Here is a 25,103-nt window from a genome sequence, read left to right on the forward strand (position 1 = left end):
GTTATATAGTATTATATATAGTGTTATAATACACTTCTTACACTTCTCACACTTTGAGCACTTTTTACAGGATCCTCTACCTATGGGATGGTTCAAATGAAAACCACTTTTATCGCAAAAAATCGAAAACTAACTAAAAACCTAAAACACACAAAAAAAAAATCAATTTCTTTATTAAAAATCGCTAGTTTTTTTATATAAAAAACTTCTTTTCAAAAAAAAAATTGTAGTGCACATGTGTAATAATTCACATGTGTACTATTACACATGTGCACTACAAAAAAAAATTGAAAAAAAAAGTTTTCTTTATATACCTAAAATAGCGAAATTGGTATGCAAAAAAAAAAAAAAAAAAAAAAAACTTGGTAAGTTTTTTAGGCTTTTTTAGTTAGTTTTCGAGTTTTCGCGATAACTAATGGTTTTCATTTGAACCTTCCCCTATATATAATATATATCTAAAAAGAAACAAGCACTTGTTAATGATCCAGCATTGTGTATACCAATCAATAATTATCAATTGATAAAAAGAACTGATTGACGTAAACTAGCGAACGTAATAAAATTTTTGTTACGAACTAGGGCTGTTCATAAAGCTCGCGACTCGTAGCTCGCTCGAAAGAAGCTCGAGAAAAACTAGCTAAAAAAACTCAATTTGAGATGACGTGAACCAAGTTGGCTCATTTTGTAACCAAGCCCAGCTCGAGCTAAGCTCGGCCCGGCCCATGGCTCGGCTCGTTGGCTCGTTCTTAGGCTCGTTTAACTCCGACGTAAAGCTCAAGCCAAGTTTAACCGCCTGAATTAATTTCGAGCTTGAGCTCGACCCCACCCTGGCTCGACTCGGCTCGACTCGTTCTAGTTCCACCATTTAGTGATATACATTCAAACAGTCTAGTTTGATGATGGTTGTACTTTCTTTTCTATACAGAACACAATGATTGCAATTTGGCATCAGCTGATTCTCAAATGTAGCTAGTTACATGACTAGAATTCTTCGACCTCATGCTGTACTCCACAACCAGCTGAGAAAAAGAAGACGAAGTATCTTCAAGCAGTGCTGTAGGAGAATCATAATCTTCAACAAGACCTGCATATATCACACATAAAACAAAGGAATCATAAACAAAGCTTATGTGCACAAAAGATACTGACTGATCCATTAACGCAGAATGATTGGTTGAGCTCACACGAACCATTGTTTAAAACTAAAACCATGTCACTTTTGACCACAGAGGTGATTCGGTGTGCTATTGCTATGACAGTAGACTCTGAAAAGTGTTCTCTAAGTGTTTTCTGAATCATGTTATCGGTTGCTGTATCAACTGATGCAGTGGCCTCATCAAGAACCAGAATCTTGCTTTTCTTCAGTAGCACACGCCCAAGACAGATCAGTTGTCGTTGACCCATGCTCCAGTTCTCTCCGTTTTCAGCAACTTTAGCAATTTTACAAACATGGGTTGTCAAAAGTTATAATTTTTATGCAAACCTGTGTTAAAAATGGTAGAGCAATCAAGAACCTGATGCATCAAGCTTGCCTTCCTTATTTCGAACCTCATCACCGATCTGGCATTTATCAAGAGCCTGAAATGACAAACTAAATGTTACTAATCGCGTATATATGAACACGAATATATGATACCAATGTACCTCCCAAATCTGATCATCTGTATAGTCCTCAAGTGGGTCCATGTTGCTTCTAACGGTTCCGTTGAACATAGTGGGATCTTGGGGAATTATGCTCAATCTAGATCGTAAATCATGGAGTCCAATCGATGAAATGTTGATCCCATCTATCAAAATTTCCCCACTGGTAGGTTCGACGATACGGAAGAGTGTTTGTATAAGAGTAGATTTACCACTTCCGGTTCTCCCTACAATTCCGGTCTTTCTACCTCCATGGAAAGTGCATGTTATACCTCTCAACACAAGAGGCATGTGTAAGGCATATCGAACCTATTCATACATTATTTATAAACTTTTAAGCGTCTAATTTCACTTGCACATTTAAAAAAAAAAAAAAAAAAAAAAAAAAAAAAAAAAAACCAGTAACATATTAACAACCTGCAGATGGTGAATATCGACCTTTCCTTGTGAAGGCCAGAAGCGATCAGGTCGATTCGAGCCTATAACAAGTGGAGGCTCACTAGGGATAGAACTGTACTGAAAAATTCTTTCAACCGAGATAAATTGTATTTCCAATTTGCAAAGTTTTTGTATAGCCCAAGCTTGTAACATGTTCAAGTTTAGCCCATATGTTACTGCTAAGCCCGCAGTACCTACAACAGGTTGGAGGTGGATGAGCTATTTAGGGGCGTAAATGAGCCGAGCCGCACGTGTGCTACTCGAGACCAGCTCAATAAAACCTCGAATCAAGCCAAGCTTAAATGAGCTCAGGCCTAAAAATAAGCTTATTTTATGGACGACCCAGAGCCTATTACTAATATAATATATATTAATTTTTTTATTGAATACAATAATAATAATAATAATAATAATAATAATAATAATAATAATAATAATAATAATAATAATAATAATAATAATAATAATAATAATTAAATGAGCTCACGCCTAAAAATAAGCTTATTTTATGGACGACCCAGAGCCTATTACTAATATAATATATTAATTTTTTTATTGAATACAATAATAACAATAATAATAATAGTGATAAAAAACAATTAAAAATGTATATTGTGTTATATACATAAAATTATAATCTTAAATACATATAATTAATGGGGAGGGATCATGAGAAAACTCCTCTTTGTGAGAATACTCAAAAAAAAAAAAAAAAAAAAAAAAAAAAAAAAACTATATCTAAGGATCTAACCATTACTAAACCCTAAGAAATAAACCCTTAAAAAAACTATACCCTAAAGGTTAACGCCTAAAAGTTAAAAGCTAAATGCTAAAGTGTAACACCCCGAAAACGGGTTTGGTAATTAACCCACGTTAATACTAAAAGACGGGTAAAGTATCGCTAGTAGTAAAAAATAACCCGGTAAATATTTGGGATTTAATAAGAAATCCTAATATTAAATACAAGCGAAACAAAGTTTTAAGGAATTGAGTTTATAAGAGACCGAGTTAACGGGATTTAAAACACTACGGATTATAATTCCCGGAACCCATCAAGTTAACTAGGTAAAATTAACCTAGTTAGTAGAGGGTAATTAAATAATAAACTATGAGTTATGGTTTCATATATGAATCTTTAAACTTGAGGGACTAAACATGGGCAATTAGAATAGTGTTTTATTAAAACACTTAAAAAAAAAATAATAGAACTCAATACACACACATACGTATGCGACCAGAGGAAAGCTCCATGGGAGCTCAAACCCTAACTTCAACAAATCAACAAAATTGAAGGATCAAACCAAGTTCAAATCGAAAATGGAGCATAGATTACTGATCCTCATCACAAGAGGATCACAAGGTATGTGAAATTTCATAAAAACTCTCAACTTGAAATTCTCATGTAATTGGGAAAATCTGAAATTATAGTTGCATGTATGTCATATGATGATCTAGGAACAACTATAGTGTCTAGGGAGAAACCCTAGACAAATACAAGTTGAAAATCATGTGAAATTGTAGTGAAACCTATGAACACCATTGTAAGTGATTGATGGTTTATGTGAAATTTGATGAACACTAGGAAATAGAGTGTTGATCTAGTATAATGTGACAATTTGAAGTGATTTCAGAAATTATGGAAGTTAACACTTTGTAAGATGGTTGATTTATGTGAAATTTGGGGTAAGAGATAAGCTAGAGACATGATAAATAAACATGTAAAATTCTGCCCTTAAGGTGTTTGTTGAAATGCCTCAAAGAAGGCTCGAAACTAGAATTTTGTAGTTAAAACACCTAGTTGTGATGTTTCGACTATTATGCAAAAAGTGATTAAAGAGAGAGTTCTAAATGTGTTAAACGCAATTGGAACTTTGGTTAAAACGGAGGTCTAAAGATAACGCCTACCGAGTAGTTAAAGAGTGCTAAAACTAGTTGATAACTCGAAAATGCAAATTAGTATACTAATGGGCATTGACTATTAAAAAGGTCAAACTGACCTATAATACGATAAATAGCGATTTTGATATGAAATACATAAGGTGGAATAATCGTATTAGAATATGATTAAACTAACCACCTTGAAAACGATGATGATAGTTTGACGCGTAACAAGCTAGGTGGAAGCTTGGAGTGAAAGCGGGTCAAACAAGTCAAGCATGGAAGAAAAGCGTAGCTCGGATGCAAGGTAAGTGAAACTTACATAATTGTGTAGATTACTTATTTCATTCTATACGTTATAGATGCAATAATGCTAATATTGAAAATATGGATTTCCGACGTGATTGATACGAGTCGGAACATATAAAGATGATAAAAACCATGTTTATGGCAAAAAGGGGATTCGGTAATGAAATCCGGGACGGGATGGATGTATGGATTAGAAGTCAAAAACCATGTTTTTTATTTAATAGGCAACGTTGGGCATATAGGCCGAACGGGTCAAATGGTGGTGATAACACTATTTGACAATATCGACTAATGCGATTGTCAAGTCTTGTGTTAACAGGAGCGATTAGCGATTCAGTTAATTTCGCCCACACTAAGTATGATGATAAAAGCAAGGTATAAATTGGGTCTATATGTTGACCCTAGCCAGGTACGTATGCATACGATTAAAGTTAACATACAAACTTGGTCATATAGGTAGTGAAAGCCCCTCGTAGTAAATGAGGGGCTAATGTCGACTAAAATGCCCTTGAAGGGTAAATTGAGCGAACAACTTATAAAGTTTGTTTAGGAACTTATCTTACGATCTTGTAACCTTTAGACGCACATGAAAGTTGTAGACATAAACTTTCAAGAGTTAAATGCTTAAATTGTGTGTTGCCGCAAAAATAACATATCCGTAGGATTTAAATCGGAATAAATAGTCCATTTCGTTAAATCCACCACATTCATAGTTGTGGTGGAAGACTAGCTAATAACAAATTGGTGGAACTATGAAGTACATGAGAAATGAGCACCGTTCGTGCTAAAATGGTCGTAAATACCCTTGACGGGTCAAAATAAGATTTTAAACAAAAACGGGTAAATAATTGCGTAGAAACCCGTGTTCAGTACTTAATATGATTGACAATATTAGAAATTAAGGGTTTATGATGAATGGTGGTCAAACAAACATGTTTGTTTGATAATCACATAGTCGGGTCGAAAATTGTTGAAAAGATAATAAGCCGAAGGCTTAAAAGTCTCAATTTTATTTAATCCGGATGTCAGATCTTAACTCCATATAATGGAGAATTAAATTACAAACATGTAGGAAGAAACGGTAGGTCAAACGGATAAGCGGTTTGAAAGATACGAAAGATTTCGTGTCAAATTACGGCAAAATGGAAAGGCTGAACCCAGTGTCCACCGTAAATTACGGTCCCACCGTAATTTACGGTGGAGATGATTTGTTTACGGTGAAGGTCTACTGTTTTACGGTAGAAAAGCTTGAACCCAGGTGCCACCGTAAATTACGGTCCCACCGTAATTTACGGTGGAGATATTTTTTTTTTTTTTATATACATTTTGTTTTCATTAGAAAATCAAATGTTTCCCGGACATCGTTCGGACATGATTTAATCCCCGTAAGACTAAAGCATTTCATGTGTATGAAATGTAGGTACACCTTGGATGCCGGAAGACGATCAAGCTCAGCGAAGAACCGAACACGATAATGATACACGCTTCCGCACTTTGCTACGTTGTAATTTTTAAACAACGAATTCGATCCCGTTATGTAGAATAACTTATGATTCATAAAAGTTTTAATAAACCCGAATTTTTGTAATAAGTGTTGTCTTAGTTACACACTAATTGTTGGTAATTACATACAAAATCGTTAATTAGTAACTAGGGCGTTACAAGTTGGTATCAGAGCCTTGGTTTAAGAGATTCGAGTATGGTGGGGAGGAACCATGCTTGGACTTAAACCTTATGCTCTTGACAAAGAATAGTGTTCGGTTCGAGGCTTGATCGCAAATCCGGTAAGTACAAGTACGTGAATAGTTAGTATGCTAAAGTGTTGTAAACAACACATAGGGCTATCGTGTGATACGCGTTACCCCAATTAAAATGATTGAAATAGTTGACGAAAATACGCGCGTTGACGCGTATAGTAGAAAAAGCCTTGTATCATAATACGGGCGATTATTGAGGTTGACGTTACTAACTTTTGTAAATGTTTTAATTGAAGGACACTCGCGTTTGAAGACGACGAGAGTCAAACGAATTATGGATATGATGATGGAACGGTCCGAAGTATGACAAGAGGAACATACTCACCGAGGACTAAATCGCGTAATGACCGCGAACAAAGTTTATGGCAAAGAACGCCCGTCGGGGAAAACAGTACCAGGTGCACATTTTAAATAATAGCATAAATAGTAATATGCAACAATAAGTAGGAACTTAAAAGTTGCATATGTAAAATTAAAAACTTGGAAAGACCTGAATAGAAAACCTATCCGGGATATTGTTTCCAAGAAAAACAGATAGAGGTATTACTTACATAGGGCGTGATGTGAAAACTGTAAAAAGGTCATGCGTGTCATGTGTTAAACGCTTACTCTGGCCAAGTAAGTAGCGGCATATGTTACCATGAACTTCTTATGGCGGACACGTTTACATCCGATGTAGTAAGGGCAGGGTGAATGGGACTAATTAAAAAGTGCCCAAATGAATCAGATAAACAAAATATTTGATAATAATGTAAACGCACAACCAAGTGACGGGAGCGTATTACATTAGGATAATGAGCCCGAGTGAAGGGACATCAAGCATGTAAAATGATTTAGACAAGTATTGGGAGGGAGTGTACTTACACTCGAACCCAGAAAACATCAAGCTATTGGGAGGGAGTGTACTTACACTCGAACCTAGAAAACATCAAGCTATTGGGAGGGAGTGTACTTACGCTCGAACCCAGAAAACATCAAGCTATTGGGAGGGAGTGTACTTACACTCGAACCCAGAAAACATCAAGCTATTGGGAGGGAGTGTACTTACACTCGAACCCAGAAAACATCAAGCTATTGGGAGGGAGTGTACTTACACTCGAACCCAGAAAACATCAAGCATATAAAACGATTTAGACAAATATTGGGAGGGAGTGATACTTACACTCGAACCCGAAGAATACAAATAAGACTCTTAACAGGTCGATTTTGTAAAACACCAAATTTGAGAACGAAGTAGGAATATAAAAGTAAAACGAAGTCATAATACATACCGTAAGGGTTGCAATAATAACGACTTCGGTAAAACACCCAGTTGGTGGGTAAGGATTTAAACACATGCGTAGACTGAGAAACAGGAACGCGAAATAGAAAGTCAAAAGACTCGGAATATGAGTCATGACTAAAAGATGATAAGAATCTTCGCAAATATAAATTTTGGTAATTGCGTTCAACCATTTCAAAGTTGGACGGGTCAAATAAAGAACGAAGTCTGACATTCATAGGTGATAAAAAAAAAATTCACCTAAAATGAGTCAAACGAGTCAATTAAGGAAAAATGGAGGGGCCAAAATGACCGACGGGTCATGAACTAAAGCAAAGGGATCATAAGGGCCTCGTCTTAAAGAGGCGAAAACTTAAGAAAATAGCCTACGAGGTTAGGTGAAAGAACCTACGGGTCAATAGCGTAAGGTGAGGGAACTTGTTACGATCCCTCGCGTAAAACGAGAACGAAAAACAATAAATTAGGGGTTGTCAATTCCCTTGACATGAGTAATTGACATAGTTAAGAGAAAAACGTTAGACTAAAATTCAGATTTAGTAAGAAATAATATTTTTATAAATATAAATTCTGACAGGAATCTGAATAGTAATCATAAAGGGTTCAAGTCTTGACGCTGATAGGCGCAAGACGATATATTCGAAAAATGATCTTTTTGAAAATGAAAGGTTGATATAAATTAAACATGCGTGACACGATCACGGTCAAGAAATGCAATGTGAAGTGGAATCACATTATAACCAAGCGAGCGGTAAAGGTCATTTAAGTAATCTGGTTGCTTGTAAGCGGTAGATTCGGTATAACTAAACCGAATAAATGAATTTGAAAACAAAAAGAGAATTGTTGCTAAAAGTGAAAGATTTCACTAAAGACCTTTAAACGGTTCAAAGTAACGGATTCATAAGGAATTCGATGGTATGTGAAAGCGACGGATATCGCTAAGTTAACTAAACTAGTGGAAATAACGAGATTACGTTATTTCGAAGCTACAGGAGATACGTAGAGGTTCTGTAACCAAAAAGGCATCACCATAATTTTTCCTGGTAATGCTAACAATTGGTTAAAGTATGAGTAATGCTTAAGAGATTACTCAAGTCAAACGCATTGAGTTTAGAAACTCAATGAACTAGGTAAGCAAGGTTTCGAGAACGAAACCTCTTTAAGGGGGGTAGACTTGTAACACCCCGAAAACGGGTTTGGTAATTAACCCACGTTAATACTAAAAGACGGGTAAAGTATCGCTAGTAGTAAAAAATAACCCGGTAAATATTTGGGATTTAATAAGAAATCCTAATATTAAATACAAGCGAAACAAAGTTTTAAGGAATTGAGTTTATAAGAGACCGAGTTAACGGGATTTAAAACACTACGGATTATAATTCCCGGAACCCATCAAGTTAACTAGGTAAAATTAACCTAGTTAGTAGAGGGTAATTAAATAATAAACTATGAGTTATGGTTTCATATATGAATCTTTAAACTTGAGGGACTAAACATGGGCAATTAGAATAGTGTTTTATTAAAACACTTAAAAAAAAAATAATAGAACTCAATACACACACATACGTATGCGACCAGAGGAAAGCTCCATGGGAGCTCAAACCCTAACTTCAACAAATCAACAAAATTGAAGGATCAAACCAAGTTCAAATCGAAAATGGAGCATAGATTACTGATCCTCATCACAAGAGGATCACAAGGTATGTGAAATTTCATAAAAACTCTCAACTTGAAATTCTCATGTAATTGGGAAAATCTGAAATTATAGTTGCATGTATGTCATATGATGATCTAGGAACAACTATAGTGTCTAGGGAGAAACCCTAGACAAATACAAGTTGAAAATCATGTGAAATTGTAGTGAAACCTATGAACACCATTGTAAGTGATTGATGGTTTATGTGAAATTTGATGAACACTAGGAAATAGAGTGTTGATCTAGTATAATGTGACAATTTGAAGTGATTTCAGAAATTATGGAAGTTAACACTTTGTAAGATGGTTGATTTATGTGAAATTTGGGGTAAGAGATAAGCTAGAGACATGATAAATAAACATGTAAAATTCTGCCCTTAAGGTGTTTGTTGAAATGCCTCAAAGAAGGCTCGAAACTAGAATTTTGTAGTTAAAACACCTAGTTGTGATGTTTCGACTATTATGCAAAAAGTGATTAAAGAGAGAGTTCTAAATGTGTTAAACGCAATTGGAACTTTGGTTAAAACGGAGGTCTAAAGATAACGCCTACCGAGTAGTTAAAGAGTGCTAAAACTAGTTGATAACTCGAAAATGCAAATTAGTATACTAATGGGCATTGACTATTAAAAAGGTCAAACTGACCTATAATACGATAAATAGCGATTTTGATATGAAATACATAAGGTGGAATAATCGTATTAGAATATGATTAAACTAACCACCTTGAAAACGATGATGATAGTTTGACGCGTAACAAGCTAGGTGGAAGCTTGGAGTGAAAGCGGGTCAAACAAGTCAAGCATGGAAGAAAAGCGTAGCTCGGATGCAAGGTAAGTGAAACTTACATAATTGTGTAGATTACTTATTTCATTCTATACGTTATAGATGCAATAATGCTAATATTGAAAATATGGATTTCCGACGTGATTGATACGAGTCGGAACATATAAAGATGATAAAAACCATGTTTATGGCAAAAAGGGGATTCGGTAATGAAATCCGGGACGGGATGGATGTATGGATTAGAAGTCAAAAACCATGTTTTTTATTTAATAGGCAACGTTGGGCATATAGGCCGAACGGGTCAAATGGTGGTGATAACACTATTTGACAATATCGACTAATGCGATTGTCAAGTCTTGTGTTAACAGGAGCGATTAGCGATTCAGTTAATTTCGCCCACACTAAGTATGATGATAAAAGCAAGGTATAAATTGGGTCTATATGTTGACCCTAGCCAGGTACGTATGCATACGATTAAAGTTAACATACAAACTTGGTCATATAGGTAGTGAAAGCCCCTCGTAGTAAATGAGGGGCTAATGTCGACTAAAATGCCCTTGAAGGGTAAATTGAGCGAACAACTTATAAAGTTTGTTTAGGAACTTATCTTACGATCTTGTAACCTTTAGACGCACATGAAAGTTGTAGACATAAACTTTCAAGAGTTAAATGCTTAAATTGTGTGTTGCCGCAAAAATAACATATCCGTAGGATTTAAATCGGAATAAATAGTCCATTTCGTTAAATCCACCACATTCATAGTTGTGGTGGAAGACTAGCTAATAACAAATTGGTGGAACTATGAAGTACATGAGAAATGAGCACCGTTCGTGCTAAAATGGTCGTAAATACCCTTGACGGGTCAAAATAAGATTTTAAACAAAAACGGGTAAATAATTGCGTAGAAACCCGTGTTCAGTACTTAATATGATTGACAATATTAGAAATTAAGGGTTTATGATGAATGGTGGTCAAACAAACATGTTTGTTTGATAATCACATAGTCGGGTCGAAAATTGTTGAAAAGATAATAAGCCGAAGGCTTAAAAGTCTCAATTTTATTTAATCCGGATGTCAGATCTTAACTCCATATAATGGAGAATTAAATTACAAACATGTAGGAAGAAACGGTAGGTCAAACGGATAAGCGGTTTGAAAGATACGAAAGATTTCGTGTCAAATTACGGCAAAATGGAAAGGCTGAACCCAGTGTCCACCGTAAATTACGGTCCCACCGTAATTTACGGTGGAGATGATTTGTTTACGGTGAAGGTCTACTGTTTTACGGTAGAAAAGCTTGAACCCAGGTGCCACCGTAAATTACGGTCCCACCGTAATTTACGGTGGAGATATTTTTTTTTTTTTTATATACATTTTGTTTTCATTAGAAAATCAAATGTTTCCCGGACATCGTTCGGACATGATTTAATCCCCGTAAGACTAAAGCATTTCATGTGTATGAAATGTAGGTACACCTTGGATGCCGGAAGACGATCAAGCTCAGCGAAGAACCGAACACGATAATGATACACGCTTCCGCACTTTGCTACGTTGTAATTTTTAAACAACGAATTCGATCCCGTTATGTAGAATAACTTATGATTCATAAAAGTTTTAATAAACCCGAATTTTTGTAATAAGTGTTGTCTTAGTTACACACTAATTGTTGGTAATTACATACAAAATCGTTAATTAGTAACTAGGGCGTTACAAGTTGGTATCAGAGCCTTGGTTTAAGAGATTCGAGTATGGTGGGGAGGAACCATGCTTGGACTTAAACCTTATGCTCTTGACAAAGAATAGTGTTCGGTTCGAGGCTTGATCGCAAATCCGGTAAGTACAAGTACGTGAATAGTTAGTATGCTAAAGTGTTGTAAACAACACATAGGGCTATCGTGTGATACGCGTTACCCCAATTAAAATGATTGAAATAGTTGACGAAAATACGCGCGTTGACGCGTATAGTAGAAAAAGCCTTGTATCATAATACGGGCGATTATTGAGGTTGACGTTACTAACTTTTGTAAATGTTTTAATTGAAGGACACTCGCGTTTGAAGACGACGAGAGTCAAACGAATTATGGATATGATGATGGAACGGTCCGAAGTATGACAAGAGGAACATACTCACCGAGGACTAAATCGCGTAATGACCGCGAACAAAGTTTATGGCAAAGAACGCCCGTCGAGGAAAACAGTACCAGGTGCACATTTTAAATAATAGCATAAATAGTAATATGCAACAATAAGTAGGAACTTAAAAGTTGCATATGTAAAATTAAAAACTTGGAAAGACCTGAATAGAAAACCTATCCGGGATATTGTTTCCAAGAAAAACAGATAGAGGTATTACTTACATAGGGCGTGATGTGAAAACTGTAAAAAGGTCATGCGTGTCATGTGTTAAACGCTTACTCTGGCCAAGTAAGTAGCGGCATATGTTACCATGAACTTCTTATGGCGGACACGTTTACATCCGATGTAGTAAGGGCAGGGTGAATGGGACTAATTAAAAAGTGCCCAAATGAATCAGATAAACAAAATATTTGATAATAATGTAAACGCACAACCAAGTGACGGGAGCGTATTACATTAGGATAATGAGCCCGAGTGAAGGGACATCAAGCATGTAAAATGATTTAGACAAGTATTGGGAGGGAGTGTACTTACACTCGAACCCAGAAAACATCAAGCTATTGGGAGGGAGTGTACTTACACTCGAACCTAGAAAACATGAAGCTATTGGGAGGGAGTGTACTTACGCTCGAACCCAGAAAACATCAAGCTATTGGGAGGGAGTGTACTTACACTCGAACCCAGAAAACATCAAGCTATTGGGAGGGAGTGTACTTACACTCGAACCCAGAAAACATCAAGCTATTGGGAGGGAGTGTACTTACACTCGAACCCAGAAAACATCAAGCATATAAAACGATTTAGACAAATATTGGGAGGGAGTGATACTTACACTCGAACCCGAAGAATACAAATAAGACTCTTAACAGGTCGATTTTGTAAAACACCAAATTTGAGAACGAAGTAGGAATATAAAAGTAAAACGAAGTCATAATACATACCGTAAGGGTTGCAATAATAACGACTTCGGTAAAACACCCAGTTGGTGGGTAAGGATTTAAACACATGCGTAGACTGAGAAACAGGAACGCGAAATAGAAAGTCAAAAGACTCGGAATATGAGTCATGACTAAAAGATGATAAGAATCTTCGCAAATATAAATTTTGGTAATTGCGTTCAACCATTTCAAAGTTGGACGGGTCAAATAAAGAACGAAGTCTGACATTCATAGGTGATAAAAAAAAAATTCACCTAAAATGAGTCAAACGAGTCAATTAAGGAAAAATGGAGGGGCCAAAATGACCGACGGGTCATGAACTAAAGCAAAGGGATCATAAGGGCCTCGTCTTAAAGAGGCGAAAACTTAAGAAAATAGCCTACGAGGTTAGGTGAAAGAACCTACGGGTCAATAGCGTAAGGTGAGGGAACTTGTTACGATCCCTCGCGTAAAACGAGAACGAAAAACAATAAATTAGGGGTTGTCAATTCCCTTGACATGAGTAATTGACATAGTTAAGAGAAAAACGTTAGACTAAAATTCAGATTTAGTAAGAAATAATATTTTTATAAATATAAATTCTGACAGGAATCTGAATAGTAATCATAAAGGGTTCAAGTCTTGACGCTGATAGGCGCAAGACGATATATTCGAAAAATGATCTTTTTGAAAATGAAAGGTTGATATAAATTAAACATGCGTGACACGATCACGGTCAAGAAATGCAATGTGAAGTGGAATCACATTATAACCAAGCGAGCGGTAAAGGTCATTTAAGTAATCTGGTTGCTTGTAAGCGGTAGATTCGGTATAACTAAACCGAATAAATGAATTTGAAAACAAAAAGAGAATTGTTGCTAAAAGTGAAAGATTTCACTAAAGACCTTTAAACGGTTCAAAGTAACGGATTCATAAGGAATTCGATGGTATGTGAAAGCGACGGATATCGCTAAGTTAACTAAACTAGTGGAAATAACGAGATTACGTTATTTCGAAGCTACAGGAGATACGTAGAGGTTCTGTAACCAAAAAGGCATCACCATAATTTTTCCTGGTAATGCTAACAATTGGTTAAAGTATGAGTAATGCTTAAGAGATTACTCAAGTCAAACGCATTGAGTTTAGAAACTCAATGAACTAGGTAAGCAAGGTTTCGAGGACGAAACCTCTTTAAGGGGGGTAGACTTGTAACACCCCGAAAACGGGTTTGGTAATTAACCCACGTTAATACTAAAAGACGGGTAAAGTATCGCTAGTAGTAAAAAATAACCCGGTAAATATTTGGGATTTAATAAGAAATCCTAATATTAAATACAAGCGAAACAAAGTTTTAAGGAATTGAGTTTATAAGAGACCGAGTTAACGGGATTTAAAACACTACGGATTATAATTCCCGGAACCCATCAAGTTAACTAGGTAAAATTAACCTAGTTAGTAGAGGGTAATTAAATAATAAACTATGAGTTATGGTTTCATATATGAATCTTTAAACTTGAGGGACTAAACATGGGCAATTAGAATAGTGTTTTATTAAAACACTTAAAAAAAATAATAGAACTCAATACACACACATACGTATGCGACCAGAGGAAAGCTCCATGGGAGCTCAAACCCTAACTTCAACAAATCAACAAAATTGAAGGATCAAACCAAGTTCAAATCGAAAATGGAGCATAGATTACTGATCCTCATCACAAGAGGATCACAAGGTATGTGAAATTTCATAAAAACTCTCAACTTGAAATTCTCATGTAATTGGGAAAATCTGAAATTATAGTTGCATGTATGTCATATGATGATCTAGGAACAACTATAGTGTCTAGGGAGAAACCCTAGACAAATACAAGTTGAAAATCATGTGAAATTGTAGTGAAACCTATGAACACCATTGTAAGTGATTGATGGTTTATGTGAAATTTGATGAACACTAGGAAATAGAGTGTTGATCTAGTATAATGTGACAATTTGAAGTGATTTCAGAAATTATGGAAGTTAACACTTTGTAAGATGGTTGATTTATGTGAAATTTGGGGTAAGAGATAAGCTAGAGACATGATAAATAAACATGTAAAATTCTGCCCTTAAGGTGTTTGTTGAAATGCCTCAAAGAAGGCTCGAAACTAGAATTTTGTAGTTAAAACACCTAGTTGTGATGTTTCGACTATTATGCAAAAAGTGATTAAAGAGAGAGTTCTAAATGTGTTAAACGCAATTGGAACTTTGGTTAAAACGGAGGTCTAAAGATAACGCCTACCGAGTAGTTAAAGAGTGCTAAAACTAGTTGATAACTCGAAAATGCAAATTAGTATACTAATGGGCATTGACTATTAAAAAGGTCAAACTGACCTATAATACGATAAATAGCGATTTTGATATGAAATACATAAGGTGGAATAATCGTATTAGAATATGATTAAACTAACCACCTTGAAAACGATGATGATAGTTTGACGCGTAACAAGCTAGGTGGAAGCTTGGAGTGAAAGCGGGTCAAACAAGTCAAGCATGGAAGAAAAGCGTAGCTCGGATGCAAGGTAAGTGAAACTTACATAATTGTGTAGATTACTTATTTCATTCTATACGTTATAGATGCAATAATGCTAATATTGAAAATATGGATTTCCGACGTGATTGATACGAGTCGGAACATATAAAGATGATAAAAACCATGTTTATGGCAAAAAGGGGATTCGGTAATGAAATCCGGGACGGGATGGATGTATGGATTAGAAGTCAAAAACCATGTTTTTTATTTAATAGGCAACGTTGGGCATATAGGCCGAACGGGTCAAATGGTGGTGATAACACTATTTGACAATATCGACTAATGCGATTGTCAAGTCTTGTGTTAACAGGAGCGATTAGCGATTCAGTTAATTTCGCCCACACTAAGTATGATGATAAAAGCAAGGTATAAATTGGGTCTATATGTTGACCCTAGCCAGGTACGTATGCATACGATTAAAGTTAACATACAAACTTGGTCATATAGGTAGTGAAAGCCCCTCGTAGTAAATGAGGGGCTAATGTCGACTAAAATGCCCTTGAAGGGTAAATTGAGCGAACAACTTATAAAGTTTGTTTAGGAACTTATCTTACGATCTTGTAACCTTTAGACGCACATGAAAGTTGTAGACATAAACTTTCAAGAGTTAAATGCTTAAATTGTGTGTTGCCGCAAAAATAACATATCCGTAGGATTTAAATCGGAATAAATAGTCCATTTCGTTAAATCCACCACATTCATAGTTGTGGTGGAAGACTAGCTAATAACAAATTGGTGGAACTATGAAGTACATGAGAAATGAGCACCGTTCGTGCTAAAATGGTCGTAAATACCCTTGACGGGTCAAAATAAGATTTTAAACAAAAACGGGTAAATAATTGCGTAGAAACCCGTGTTCAGTACTTAATATGATTGACAATATTAGAAATTAAGGGTTTATGATGAATGGTGGTCAAACAAACATGTTTGTTTGATAATCACATAGTCGGGTCGAAAATTGTTGAAAAGATAATAAGCCGAAGGCTTAAAAGTCTCAATTTTATTTAATCCGGATGTCAGATCTTAACTCCATATAATGGAGAATTAAATTACAAACATGTAGGAAGAAACGGTAGGTCAAACGGATAAGCGGTTTGAAAGATACGAAAGATTTCGTGTCAAATTACGGCAAAATGGAAAGGCTGAACCCAGTGTCCACCGTAAATTACGGTCCCACCGTAATTTACGGTGGAGATGATTTGTTTACGGTGAAGGTCTACTGTTTTACGGTAGAAAAGCTTGAACCCAGGTGCCACCGTAAATTACGGTCCCACCGTAATTTACGGTGGAGATATTTTTTTTTTTTTTATATACATTTTGTTTTCATTAGAAAATCAAATGTTTCCCGGACATCGTTCGGACATGATTTAATCCCCGTAAGACTAAAGCATTTCATGTGTATGAAATGTAGGTACACCTTGGATGCCGGAAGACGATCAAGCTCAGCGAAGAACCGAACACGATAATGATACACGCTTCCGCACTTTGCTACGTTGTAATTTTTAAACAACGAATTCGATCCCGTTATGTAGAATAACTTATGATTCATAAAAGTTTTAATAAACCCGAATTTTTGTAATAAGTGTTGTCTTAGTTACACACTAATTGTTGGTAATTACATACAAAATCGTTAATTAGTAACTAGGGCGTTACATAAAGCTAATCCCTAAACTCTAAAAATTAAACCCTAAACCCTAAAAACTAAACCTCATAAAAATTCAATGCAAATATCAATCGTTTGATAGAGTTTTCTCATGATGCTCTCCCTATAATTATATATGTATACTAGGTTATAACCCCGTGTATTACACGGGTTAAATAAATGAATTTTATATATTAAATAATAAAACAATATATTTTTAAAAACCTCTTTTATTGCACAAGTTGAATAAATATCATTTTTAAATGTTAAGTAATAAAAAATTATATTTATAAGAACCATATTATACGGGTTGAATAAATGTAGTTTTATATAGCAAATAATAAAAAAGTTATATCTTTAAAACCACGTGTTGAATAAATAAAATATTGTTTACCAAATAATAAAAAAAGTTACATTTTTAAAAACCCCCGTGTATTACACGGCTTGAATAAATATAATTTTATATACCAAATAAAGAAAATTATATTTTAAAAAAACTAATGAATATACTCGGTACGCGACAGATATGGTGATTGTGGAGATGATTATTGAAAAGAAGAAACAGTGGTCAAACATGCTATTCAAGAAGCAAATAATCAGCCATTTGAGTAATAAAATATAAATTATATTTAAAAATCCCTTAATAAATCTAATTTTATATATAAAGTAATATTGAAAGTTATATACAATTTATTAAAAATTATGTAATAAAATCAATATAATAATTTTGTAATAATGAAAATAAAAATAAATAATATGTTAATAAAATGTTTGATTTTGGTGATAAATAATTTGGTTATTTAAAATATCGTAAATTAATAATAGAGTAAACTACTAAAATGGTCACTGATGTTTGGTCACTTTTGCCACTTCTGGGCCCCATGTAGTTTCAATTTTTTTTGCCCTTCGTTAAAAGGGGGGAAAAGACAAAAAAACTGAATGTTAATTTAAAAATCTGATCATATTGTGATTTTGGATAAAAATGGCAACAAAATTGAAACCACAGGGACCCAGATTCAAAAGGTTTGAGTTTTGAAATAAAGTGGCAAAAGTGACCAAACCTTAGGGACTATTTTGGCAGTTTACTCATTAATAATATTTAGTAGGAGAGTCATCTCTAATTAATTAGAAGAGATTAAATTAAATAATAATCCATAAAATATTAAATGAAATAATATTTAGTATGAGAGTTATCTATAACTAATTAGAAGATATTAAACTAAAACAATAATTATCCATAAGACATGGCTTAATATGATGACAAGTGTCCCCAAAGTGGTTTCTTTTATTATATAGTATACCTTCGTTAAAAGGGGGGAAAAGACAAAAAAACTGAATGTTAATTTAAAAATCTGATCATATTGTGATTTTGGATAAAAATGGCAACAAAATTGAAACCACAGGGACCCAGATTCAAAAGGTTTGAGTTTTGAAATAAAGTGGCAAAAGTGACCAAACCTTAGGGACTATTTTGGCAGTTTACTCATTAATAATATTTAGTAGGAGAGTCATCTCTAATTAATTAGAAGAGATTAAATTAAATAATAATCCATAAAATATTAAATGAAATAATATTTAGTATGAGAGTTATCTATAACTAATTAGAAGATATTAAACTAAAACAATAATTATCCATAAGACATGGCTTAATATGATGACAAGTGTCCCCAAAGTGGTTTCTTTTATTATATAGTATAGATATATAAAACAGTTAGCTAATAAATTAGAAGTCAGGAGAGCATGAGCTTGAAAAGATTCTCATGAGCCAAGCCCAACCTTTAGATATAGAGCTTGAAACGAGCCAAGCTCGAGCTTGGCTTGTTTACACCCCTAGTTATCAATGGTTGAAACTGTAATTCTGGTTTTGAGTGGTAAAAGTTACTTACTGGGATCAATTATTCCTTCAGGAACAGAGACAAGAAAGATCAGAAGGAATGCAAATATAAAAGAAGACAACATATCCAAGCGTAACCCGAGCCAATCCAATGCACCAGCAACATGAAACTTCGGTCTCGAATAATCGTCAATCAGTTTCAAGCATGTATCTTGGAATCTGTGTTTCTGATCAAAGCTTCTAATAGTTGTTGATCCAGATATCGTCTCGGAAAAATGCTGAATGACTGGAGCTTTGCATACTCCAACCAATCGCGCCAGTTCTCGTGCTGAAGGTATGTAATATTGCTTCAAATATGATAAATACATGTAAAACCGAAATCAGAATAAAAGAATACTAATAACGTTATCAAAGCGAACACTTTTACAGTAAGTATTATTACCTGTAACCAGATGCAAATTCCAACTACAGGAAAGAAAACAAGGAACACGGGCCAAGCACCTAGTGACATAACTAAAATAATGCCTAAAAGCTGTATCGACACAAAAGCAAAAGGGCCAATGATATACGGTATTGTCAAGTCCAACGCAGTTTGATCAGTAGATACCTGCAAAAAAATATTCTTAAAATCACCAAGCGAAATGCAAGAAAAAGATGTATTCGGCTATTCACTTACTCTGTTTAAAATTCGGCCAGATGGGTTGGCATCAAAGAATGACATGGGTGCACGGAAAATACAAAGATTCATTTTGTAGAAAAGCCTGTTGGCTGTTTCATAGCCAGCTTTCATAAGTAAAAACGATCTTGCCAGAATACAAAAAGAGCATCCAATACCAAAAGCCACATAAACGATAATGAATTCAAAGCCACCGACACGCGCTTCATCGCTTTCAGATGTAGACGACGCCCAAGCCAACCAGTAGTTGCTGCCGATCTGAGATGATTCAAACATAATTTGTGCTAATAATACCAATGGCGTTAGGGCCCCTCCATAAGCAGTTGTAAGGTATTTCCAATACGCCGATGAGCCAACTTTACCTCTTTCTCTTTCTTCTTCTTCCACAAGCTGCCGTTTCTTCTCCTCCGTGTGAACTAAATTACCGTTTTGACCCGTTATAGTCTCGTCTTCGATAATCTCATTAACAGTTACTAAATTATGCCCTACGGAATCGATTTCTAATAAAGCTTCTTTGTGTGCGCCAACAAGTTCTAAAAAGTCACTTCCTAGCTTCATAATATCACCATATTCTCCAGCTTGTGTAATTCTTCCATCCTTCAAGACCTGGTGGGTATATTCAGACATTTTGTGTTCGTATACATCGAGAAAGAATTCTTCAAACGCTTACCAGGATGAGATCTGCAGCCGGTAAAAACTCCACCTGATGTGTGACGTAAATCACTGTTTTTGATTCCAAGAAACCCATCATACATTCCTGTCGATAAATTGGGTGTTCAAAAAGCTCGCAGCTCTCTCGAAACTCGCTCGGAAAAAGCACGAAAAAAGCTTGGTTGTAAACGAGCCGCTCGGCTTGATTTGTAAACAAGCCGAGCTCGAGCTAGGCCTAGCTCGGCTCATGAGCCGGCTCGAATTAGTTTATTTTTTTATAAATTAATTCTAATTCTAAATGTATTAAAATTAAAAATTAAGTGGGAGGTGGTAGAACTGTTAACATTTATGTTTAATTAATTAACAACATATAAAAATATGAGAATCAACAAAAATTGTACATATAATACTTTTAATACGTCTTTCGGTCTTTACACTATAAGAAAAACAAAAATAATACATATAGATATATGTGTAATTTTTATTATTTTTTATTTTTATGTTGTCAGTATTTATAAAAAATTTAAAAAATTAACGAGCCAGCTCGAACATTTTACGAGCCGAGCTCGAGCTCTACTTTTCAGCTCGATTAAAAAAAGCAGAGCCGAGCTGGCTCGTTTAATTTCACGCCCGAGCTCGAGCTCAACCTGGCTCGGCTCGATTGCAGCCCTATCGATAAATTACTTAATCTAGTTAGAGATTATATATTATAAGAAATTGAGGATTTATAAGTGATCAACTTACCTTGAAAAGATGGTTTCCGGTTATAGCATCAACAGCGCTGAACGGATCATCAAATAGATAAATATCAGCATCTTGATACACAGCACGCGCTATCTGTATTCTCTGTTTCTGACCACCACTCAAATTAATTCCCCTCTCGCCTATAACCGTTTGATCACCAAAAGAGAGCACTTCAAGGTCTTTCTTCAAATCACACGCTTCTAGAACCTTCTCATAACGTTCTCTGTCCATCTCCTTACCAAACAAGATATTCTGTTCTATCGTTCCGCTCTGTATCCATGGTGATTGACCAACATAAGCCTTTGTGCCACTAAGTTTGACATTTCCTGATAATTTAGGCACTTCTCCTAGCATACACGACAGTAAGCTCGACTTTCCTGAGCCAACCGGGCCGCATACAGCAACCTTCATGCGATGAATAACTTTTAAATTTACATCACTCAATGTCGGATTACAAGATGTCACATCCCATGAAAATTTTCCATCAACAATCTCGACTGACATGTCAGAACTACCTCGTGTGACTATTTCTACCAGACCAGAATCTAATTCGGATAGACTGAGGAACGATGCAATACGATCGAGTGAAACTTTTGTCTGTACTATCATCGATATTGTATCTGGAAGATTATACACTGATTCTTGCAGATTCTTAAACGTTGCAAGTGAAGACAACACCTTCCCCGAGTCAAGTGGGATGCCAAGAAGCATACACATACCAAACGTGGCGATAGCCACAAACGTGGGCGCAACCCAGAATGCGACACATGTCATGGCCATAGTAAATGTAAATTTATACAACCAATGTGCCTCGTCATTACGGATATCGTTAATTCTAGACAAGAATTTCATCTCCCATCCGTAAAGCTTGAGAATCCTCATATTCTTCAAAATTTCGGAAGTTGTTTTCATCCTTTTATCTTTACATTTCATCAATTTCTCTTGAAACTTTTCCTGTAAACGCCCTAACGGTAGATTCGATAGCATGACGACAATCGTTGCAACAAAGGTAGCTAGTGAAGAAATCCCAAGATATTTATACAATATTGCTAGTGCCAGACCAACTTGCACGAAGACCAGCCAAGCGTTGTGCATGTACTTGCTAAAATCACCGATTCTTTCAGCATCAACGGCCATGAAGTTAATAATCTCGCCATTGGAGTGCCCCTGCTTTGACTGAGATGAAAGGGTCAAACCTTTGTGGTAGATCATTGCAACAAGTGCAGCTCTGACATTGATTCCAGCCTGTTGCAGCTTAAAATCACAGTGTCGTTGTGCCAAACACTCCACAATCTTAGCAGCACCGAATGCCGAAACTAGAAGAAAGCCTTCTTTTAAGTTTCGATGTCCGTTTAGATATTTAACAAGTGTATCTATGAGAAACGGCCCCACATACGAAGCTAATGCGGACACAAAAGAAAGGACACCAGTAACTACAATGTCTTTCCATGTTGTCAATACCACACCCTTGACAAGACTTAAAGTATTCATTTCGCTGCTTTTACGCTTATCCGTTTCTATTTCATTTCGTAAGACCGAAAACGATCGTTGAGCACTATTTAAACTGTCAAGTTGTGGAACATCCTCAAGATCCAATCGTTTCTTATATCCTATAGAAATTAACGGATTAATCCAAGAGAAAGTAAGAAGACTAAAGATATTGCTGGTTGCTGAAGGGGTAATAGTTTCGCCCCCACGTTTGGAATCTCTGTGATCGCTCGTGACACTAGAACTGCCATCCAGCAATGATTCATAAACAAAACGGCTAACGGCACCACCTTCATTCTTAACCGAGAACCCGACATAACACAGGAATAAACCGGCAATAGTAGACGAAACATCCAACACCAAGAATTGAGCTGATAAACTATGGACCTGTTTATAGAAGACACAGTCTAACACTAGGCAAAAACAAAAGATTAAGAAAGAAGAAAACCACCACATCCTTAATGCAAACGGATACTTAGATTCTGCGGATTTAGAGACATGATTGTGCAAGTAAACCGAAACGAACAACCAAACAAGAGTTCTAAAAACGGTATCCGAAAAGCCAACAAAGTTTTCTAAACTCCAACCATTTCTATACCAATAAATAAGGTTCAAGAAACACATAACAAGGTTAAGAACCACAAGGACCACACAAGATAAAAGGGTCTGTCTGTAAAACAAGACCCCATTGTTGGGTATCTGTTTAGGACCTTTGAAACTGATTCTTTTGCAGAGACAACTGATGAATACAAGAAGCAAGAAACCAAGGTGTATCAAAGCAGAAAACCCATGCACCAACAGAAAGTTATCAGTCATTGTTACAACTGGCATACCCATGAATGATGGTTCAACAACCTTCATGTTTTAGTTCATAAAGTGACTGACTTTATTGGACGAAATAGTGTGTGTGTGACACCGAAACCCACCCACAGAGAAATGATAACTTTGGGATCTGGTCAGTAGTCAATATTGGTGGATTATTAACATCGCCTTTGTCTTTTTCTTTATAGCTCAACATTGATTGGATTATTCTGAAGCCCATTGTTATGCAGGGTCAATACCAAATACAACTAAGTAGTTAATCAGGACTTGCTGTGAAGGATAACAAGGCTTTTGTGGGGCAATGTAAAAAGTATATTCTTTGGGGCATTTCATCAAACATATGGGGTGCTTAACCTTATTAACAGATTTTCTTGTTCCTTCTGTCTCTCTCATACAGACACAACTTATTCTGGCAACGTTCAACTAGAACCAACACACTTCCCGACTTCTCCCTTTTTGACGCAACGAACCGATGCAGACTTGCGTTCGGTCCCTGTAATCTTGTTCTAGCCCCTGGCTAGAGGTTTGACTTGAATAAATTCCCCCTCTAGGTTCAAAAACAATTCGATCCTACATATTTCCATGGTGTTCGATTTATTGTTATACATGTAGAATTCTGATGAACTTACCTACCTGGTAAGGTAGTTTGAAAGAGAATAAAGAGATTGAAGATATAAAGAAAGATAATAAAGGGATGAGAGAGGATAGAAAACGAATTGATTTAATTTTCTTTTAATAAAACTCGACGCGTTTCAGCGAATTTCTTTTGTTATTTAGTTTGTGTTCACATGTGTTTTGAAATCATTACGGGCGTGTTGCGAACAGAACTGCTGACAAGAATAAAAAGAAAATGTAAAAAAAACACTAAAAGATAACCGAAAAAAAATTAACAAAAAAAGTTGTATGGTAACAATGTTGTTCATATGAAACTCGTGGTCAGATATTAGCAAATTATTCTGGGTACCGGTACTAAATTTTCGAAACCGAAAGATCTTAAGTACCAATTCGGTACCAACTTTTGGCGTTCCTGGTACCGGTTCACTACTGTTTTTTACCTTCATATACCGGTACCGTAACCGGTCTTTTCGGCATCAGTACGATTCTGTATCGGTTGGCACCGAGCTCATCCCTACCCCTGAAACTAAAAAAGAAAAAAACTAAAAGTTGAAGAAAATCAACAAAAAAAAATTGTACGATGCCATTGTTCGTACGATAACCGTGATCAGGGATGATAGATAATATACAAAAAAAATGATAATAATTTATGCTGATCAACAAAAAAAATTGTACGATACAATGTATTCATATTTTTTTAAGTTAACCAGCATAAGTTATTATATATAATATAATGGGTGAAAGTAAAACTTGAGAAGTAAATTAGTGTTTATACTTGAGCAACGGTCTCGAGATTCTCTTGAGCGAGTTGTCATTGCCGACCATCGCGTCTTAAGCCAATTATTCGAAGGATACGACAGTGTATTGTGAACATTATTAACATTTTTATAAAAGTTGCATCTTAACGAACCTACATACACATCTAAGGAAGTAAACGAGTGTGTGTTAAGTATGCAAGAGTGAGAGAACCTGTCCTTAAACCTTTGGAAGAGCCTAGTATTTATAGTCGATGGATGATGAGAAGGATGTGGCCTGATAGGCCTTGGACCAGACGTCGCTATTATTGGTTGATGTGGCACTGTTGAAAAGTCAGATGTTGACCGAATAAAAGGGGCCCAACGTTCATGTGTACGTTGGAGGAAGCAGTAAAAGAGATCCAAAATTCTAGCACATTTAGTTATTTTATTGGCTATTTAACGTAACAGTAGGTTTTGTTTTAATCATCCGTCGAA

General features: G+C 35.6%; 1 protein-coding gene and 3 long non-coding RNA genes across 5 annotated transcripts; 3 read left to right on the forward strand and 1 right to left on the reverse strand.

Annotated features, from left to right (window-relative positions):
• Positions 1-872: 872 nt before the first annotated feature.
• Positions 873-23,920, reverse strand: LOC110899319 (ABC transporter C family member 3). 2 transcript variants are annotated; one of them, XM_035982494.1, is made up of 10 exons: positions 20,947-23,920; positions 20,222-20,308; positions 19,552-20,148; positions 19,318-19,482; positions 18,928-19,222; positions 2,059-2,273; positions 1,645-1,950; positions 1,515-1,578; positions 1,191-1,430; positions 873-1,084 (listed from the first exon to the last, which is right to left on the reverse strand). In XM_035982494.1, the coding sequence occupies exons 1-10, from the start codon at positions 23,293-23,295 to the stop codon at positions 960-962; spliced, it is 4,443 nt and encodes a 1,480-aa protein (XP_035838387.1). In that variant the 5' UTR covers positions 23,296-23,920; the 3' UTR covers positions 873-959. The 2 variants fall into 2 exon arrangements, with proteins under 2 accessions (XP_035838387.1, XP_022001896.1); XM_022146204.2 differs by having other exon boundaries at positions 19,552-20,157.
• On the forward strand, positions 3,016-4,927 carry LOC118485950. Its single transcript, XR_004877689.1, has 2 exons — positions 3,016-3,439; positions 4,177-4,927. It is a non-coding gene; the product is annotated as an uncharacterized LOC118485950 (long non-coding RNA).
• On the forward strand, positions 8,579-10,490 carry LOC118485951. Its single transcript, XR_004877690.1, has 2 exons — positions 8,579-9,002; positions 9,740-10,490. It is a non-coding gene; the product is annotated as an uncharacterized LOC118485951 (long non-coding RNA).
• Positions 14,114-16,051, forward strand: LOC118485952. Its single transcript, XR_004877691.1, has 2 exons — positions 14,114-14,563; positions 15,301-16,051. It is a non-coding gene; the product is annotated as an uncharacterized LOC118485952 (long non-coding RNA).
• Positions 23,921-25,103: the final 1,183 nt, after the last annotated feature.

The sequence above is a fragment of the Helianthus annuus genome, chromosome 13 (assembly GCF_002127325.2).
Source record: "Helianthus annuus cultivar XRQ/B chromosome 13, HanXRQr2.0-SUNRISE, whole genome shotgun sequence".
NCBI classification, from domain to species: Eukaryota; Viridiplantae; Streptophyta; class Magnoliopsida; order Asterales; family Asteraceae; genus Helianthus; species Helianthus annuus.

What these genes read in the sequence shown, in the direction of transcription:
- LOC110899319 (XM_022146204.2), bottom strand. Translation starts at nt 23,295, where the DNA reads ATGAAGGTTGTTGAACCATCATTCATGGGTATGCCAGTTGTAACAATG. An exon ending in CCGGAAACCATCTTTTCAAG is followed by an intron (nt 20,309 to 20,946) that starts GTAAGTTGATCA and finishes ATTTATCGACAG; the next exon opens with GAATGTATGATGGGTTTCTT. An exon ending in TCGATATTCACCATCTGCAG is followed by an intron (nt 1,951 to 2,058) that starts GTTGTTAATATG and finishes ATGTATGAATAG; the next exon opens with GTTCGATATGCCTTACACAT.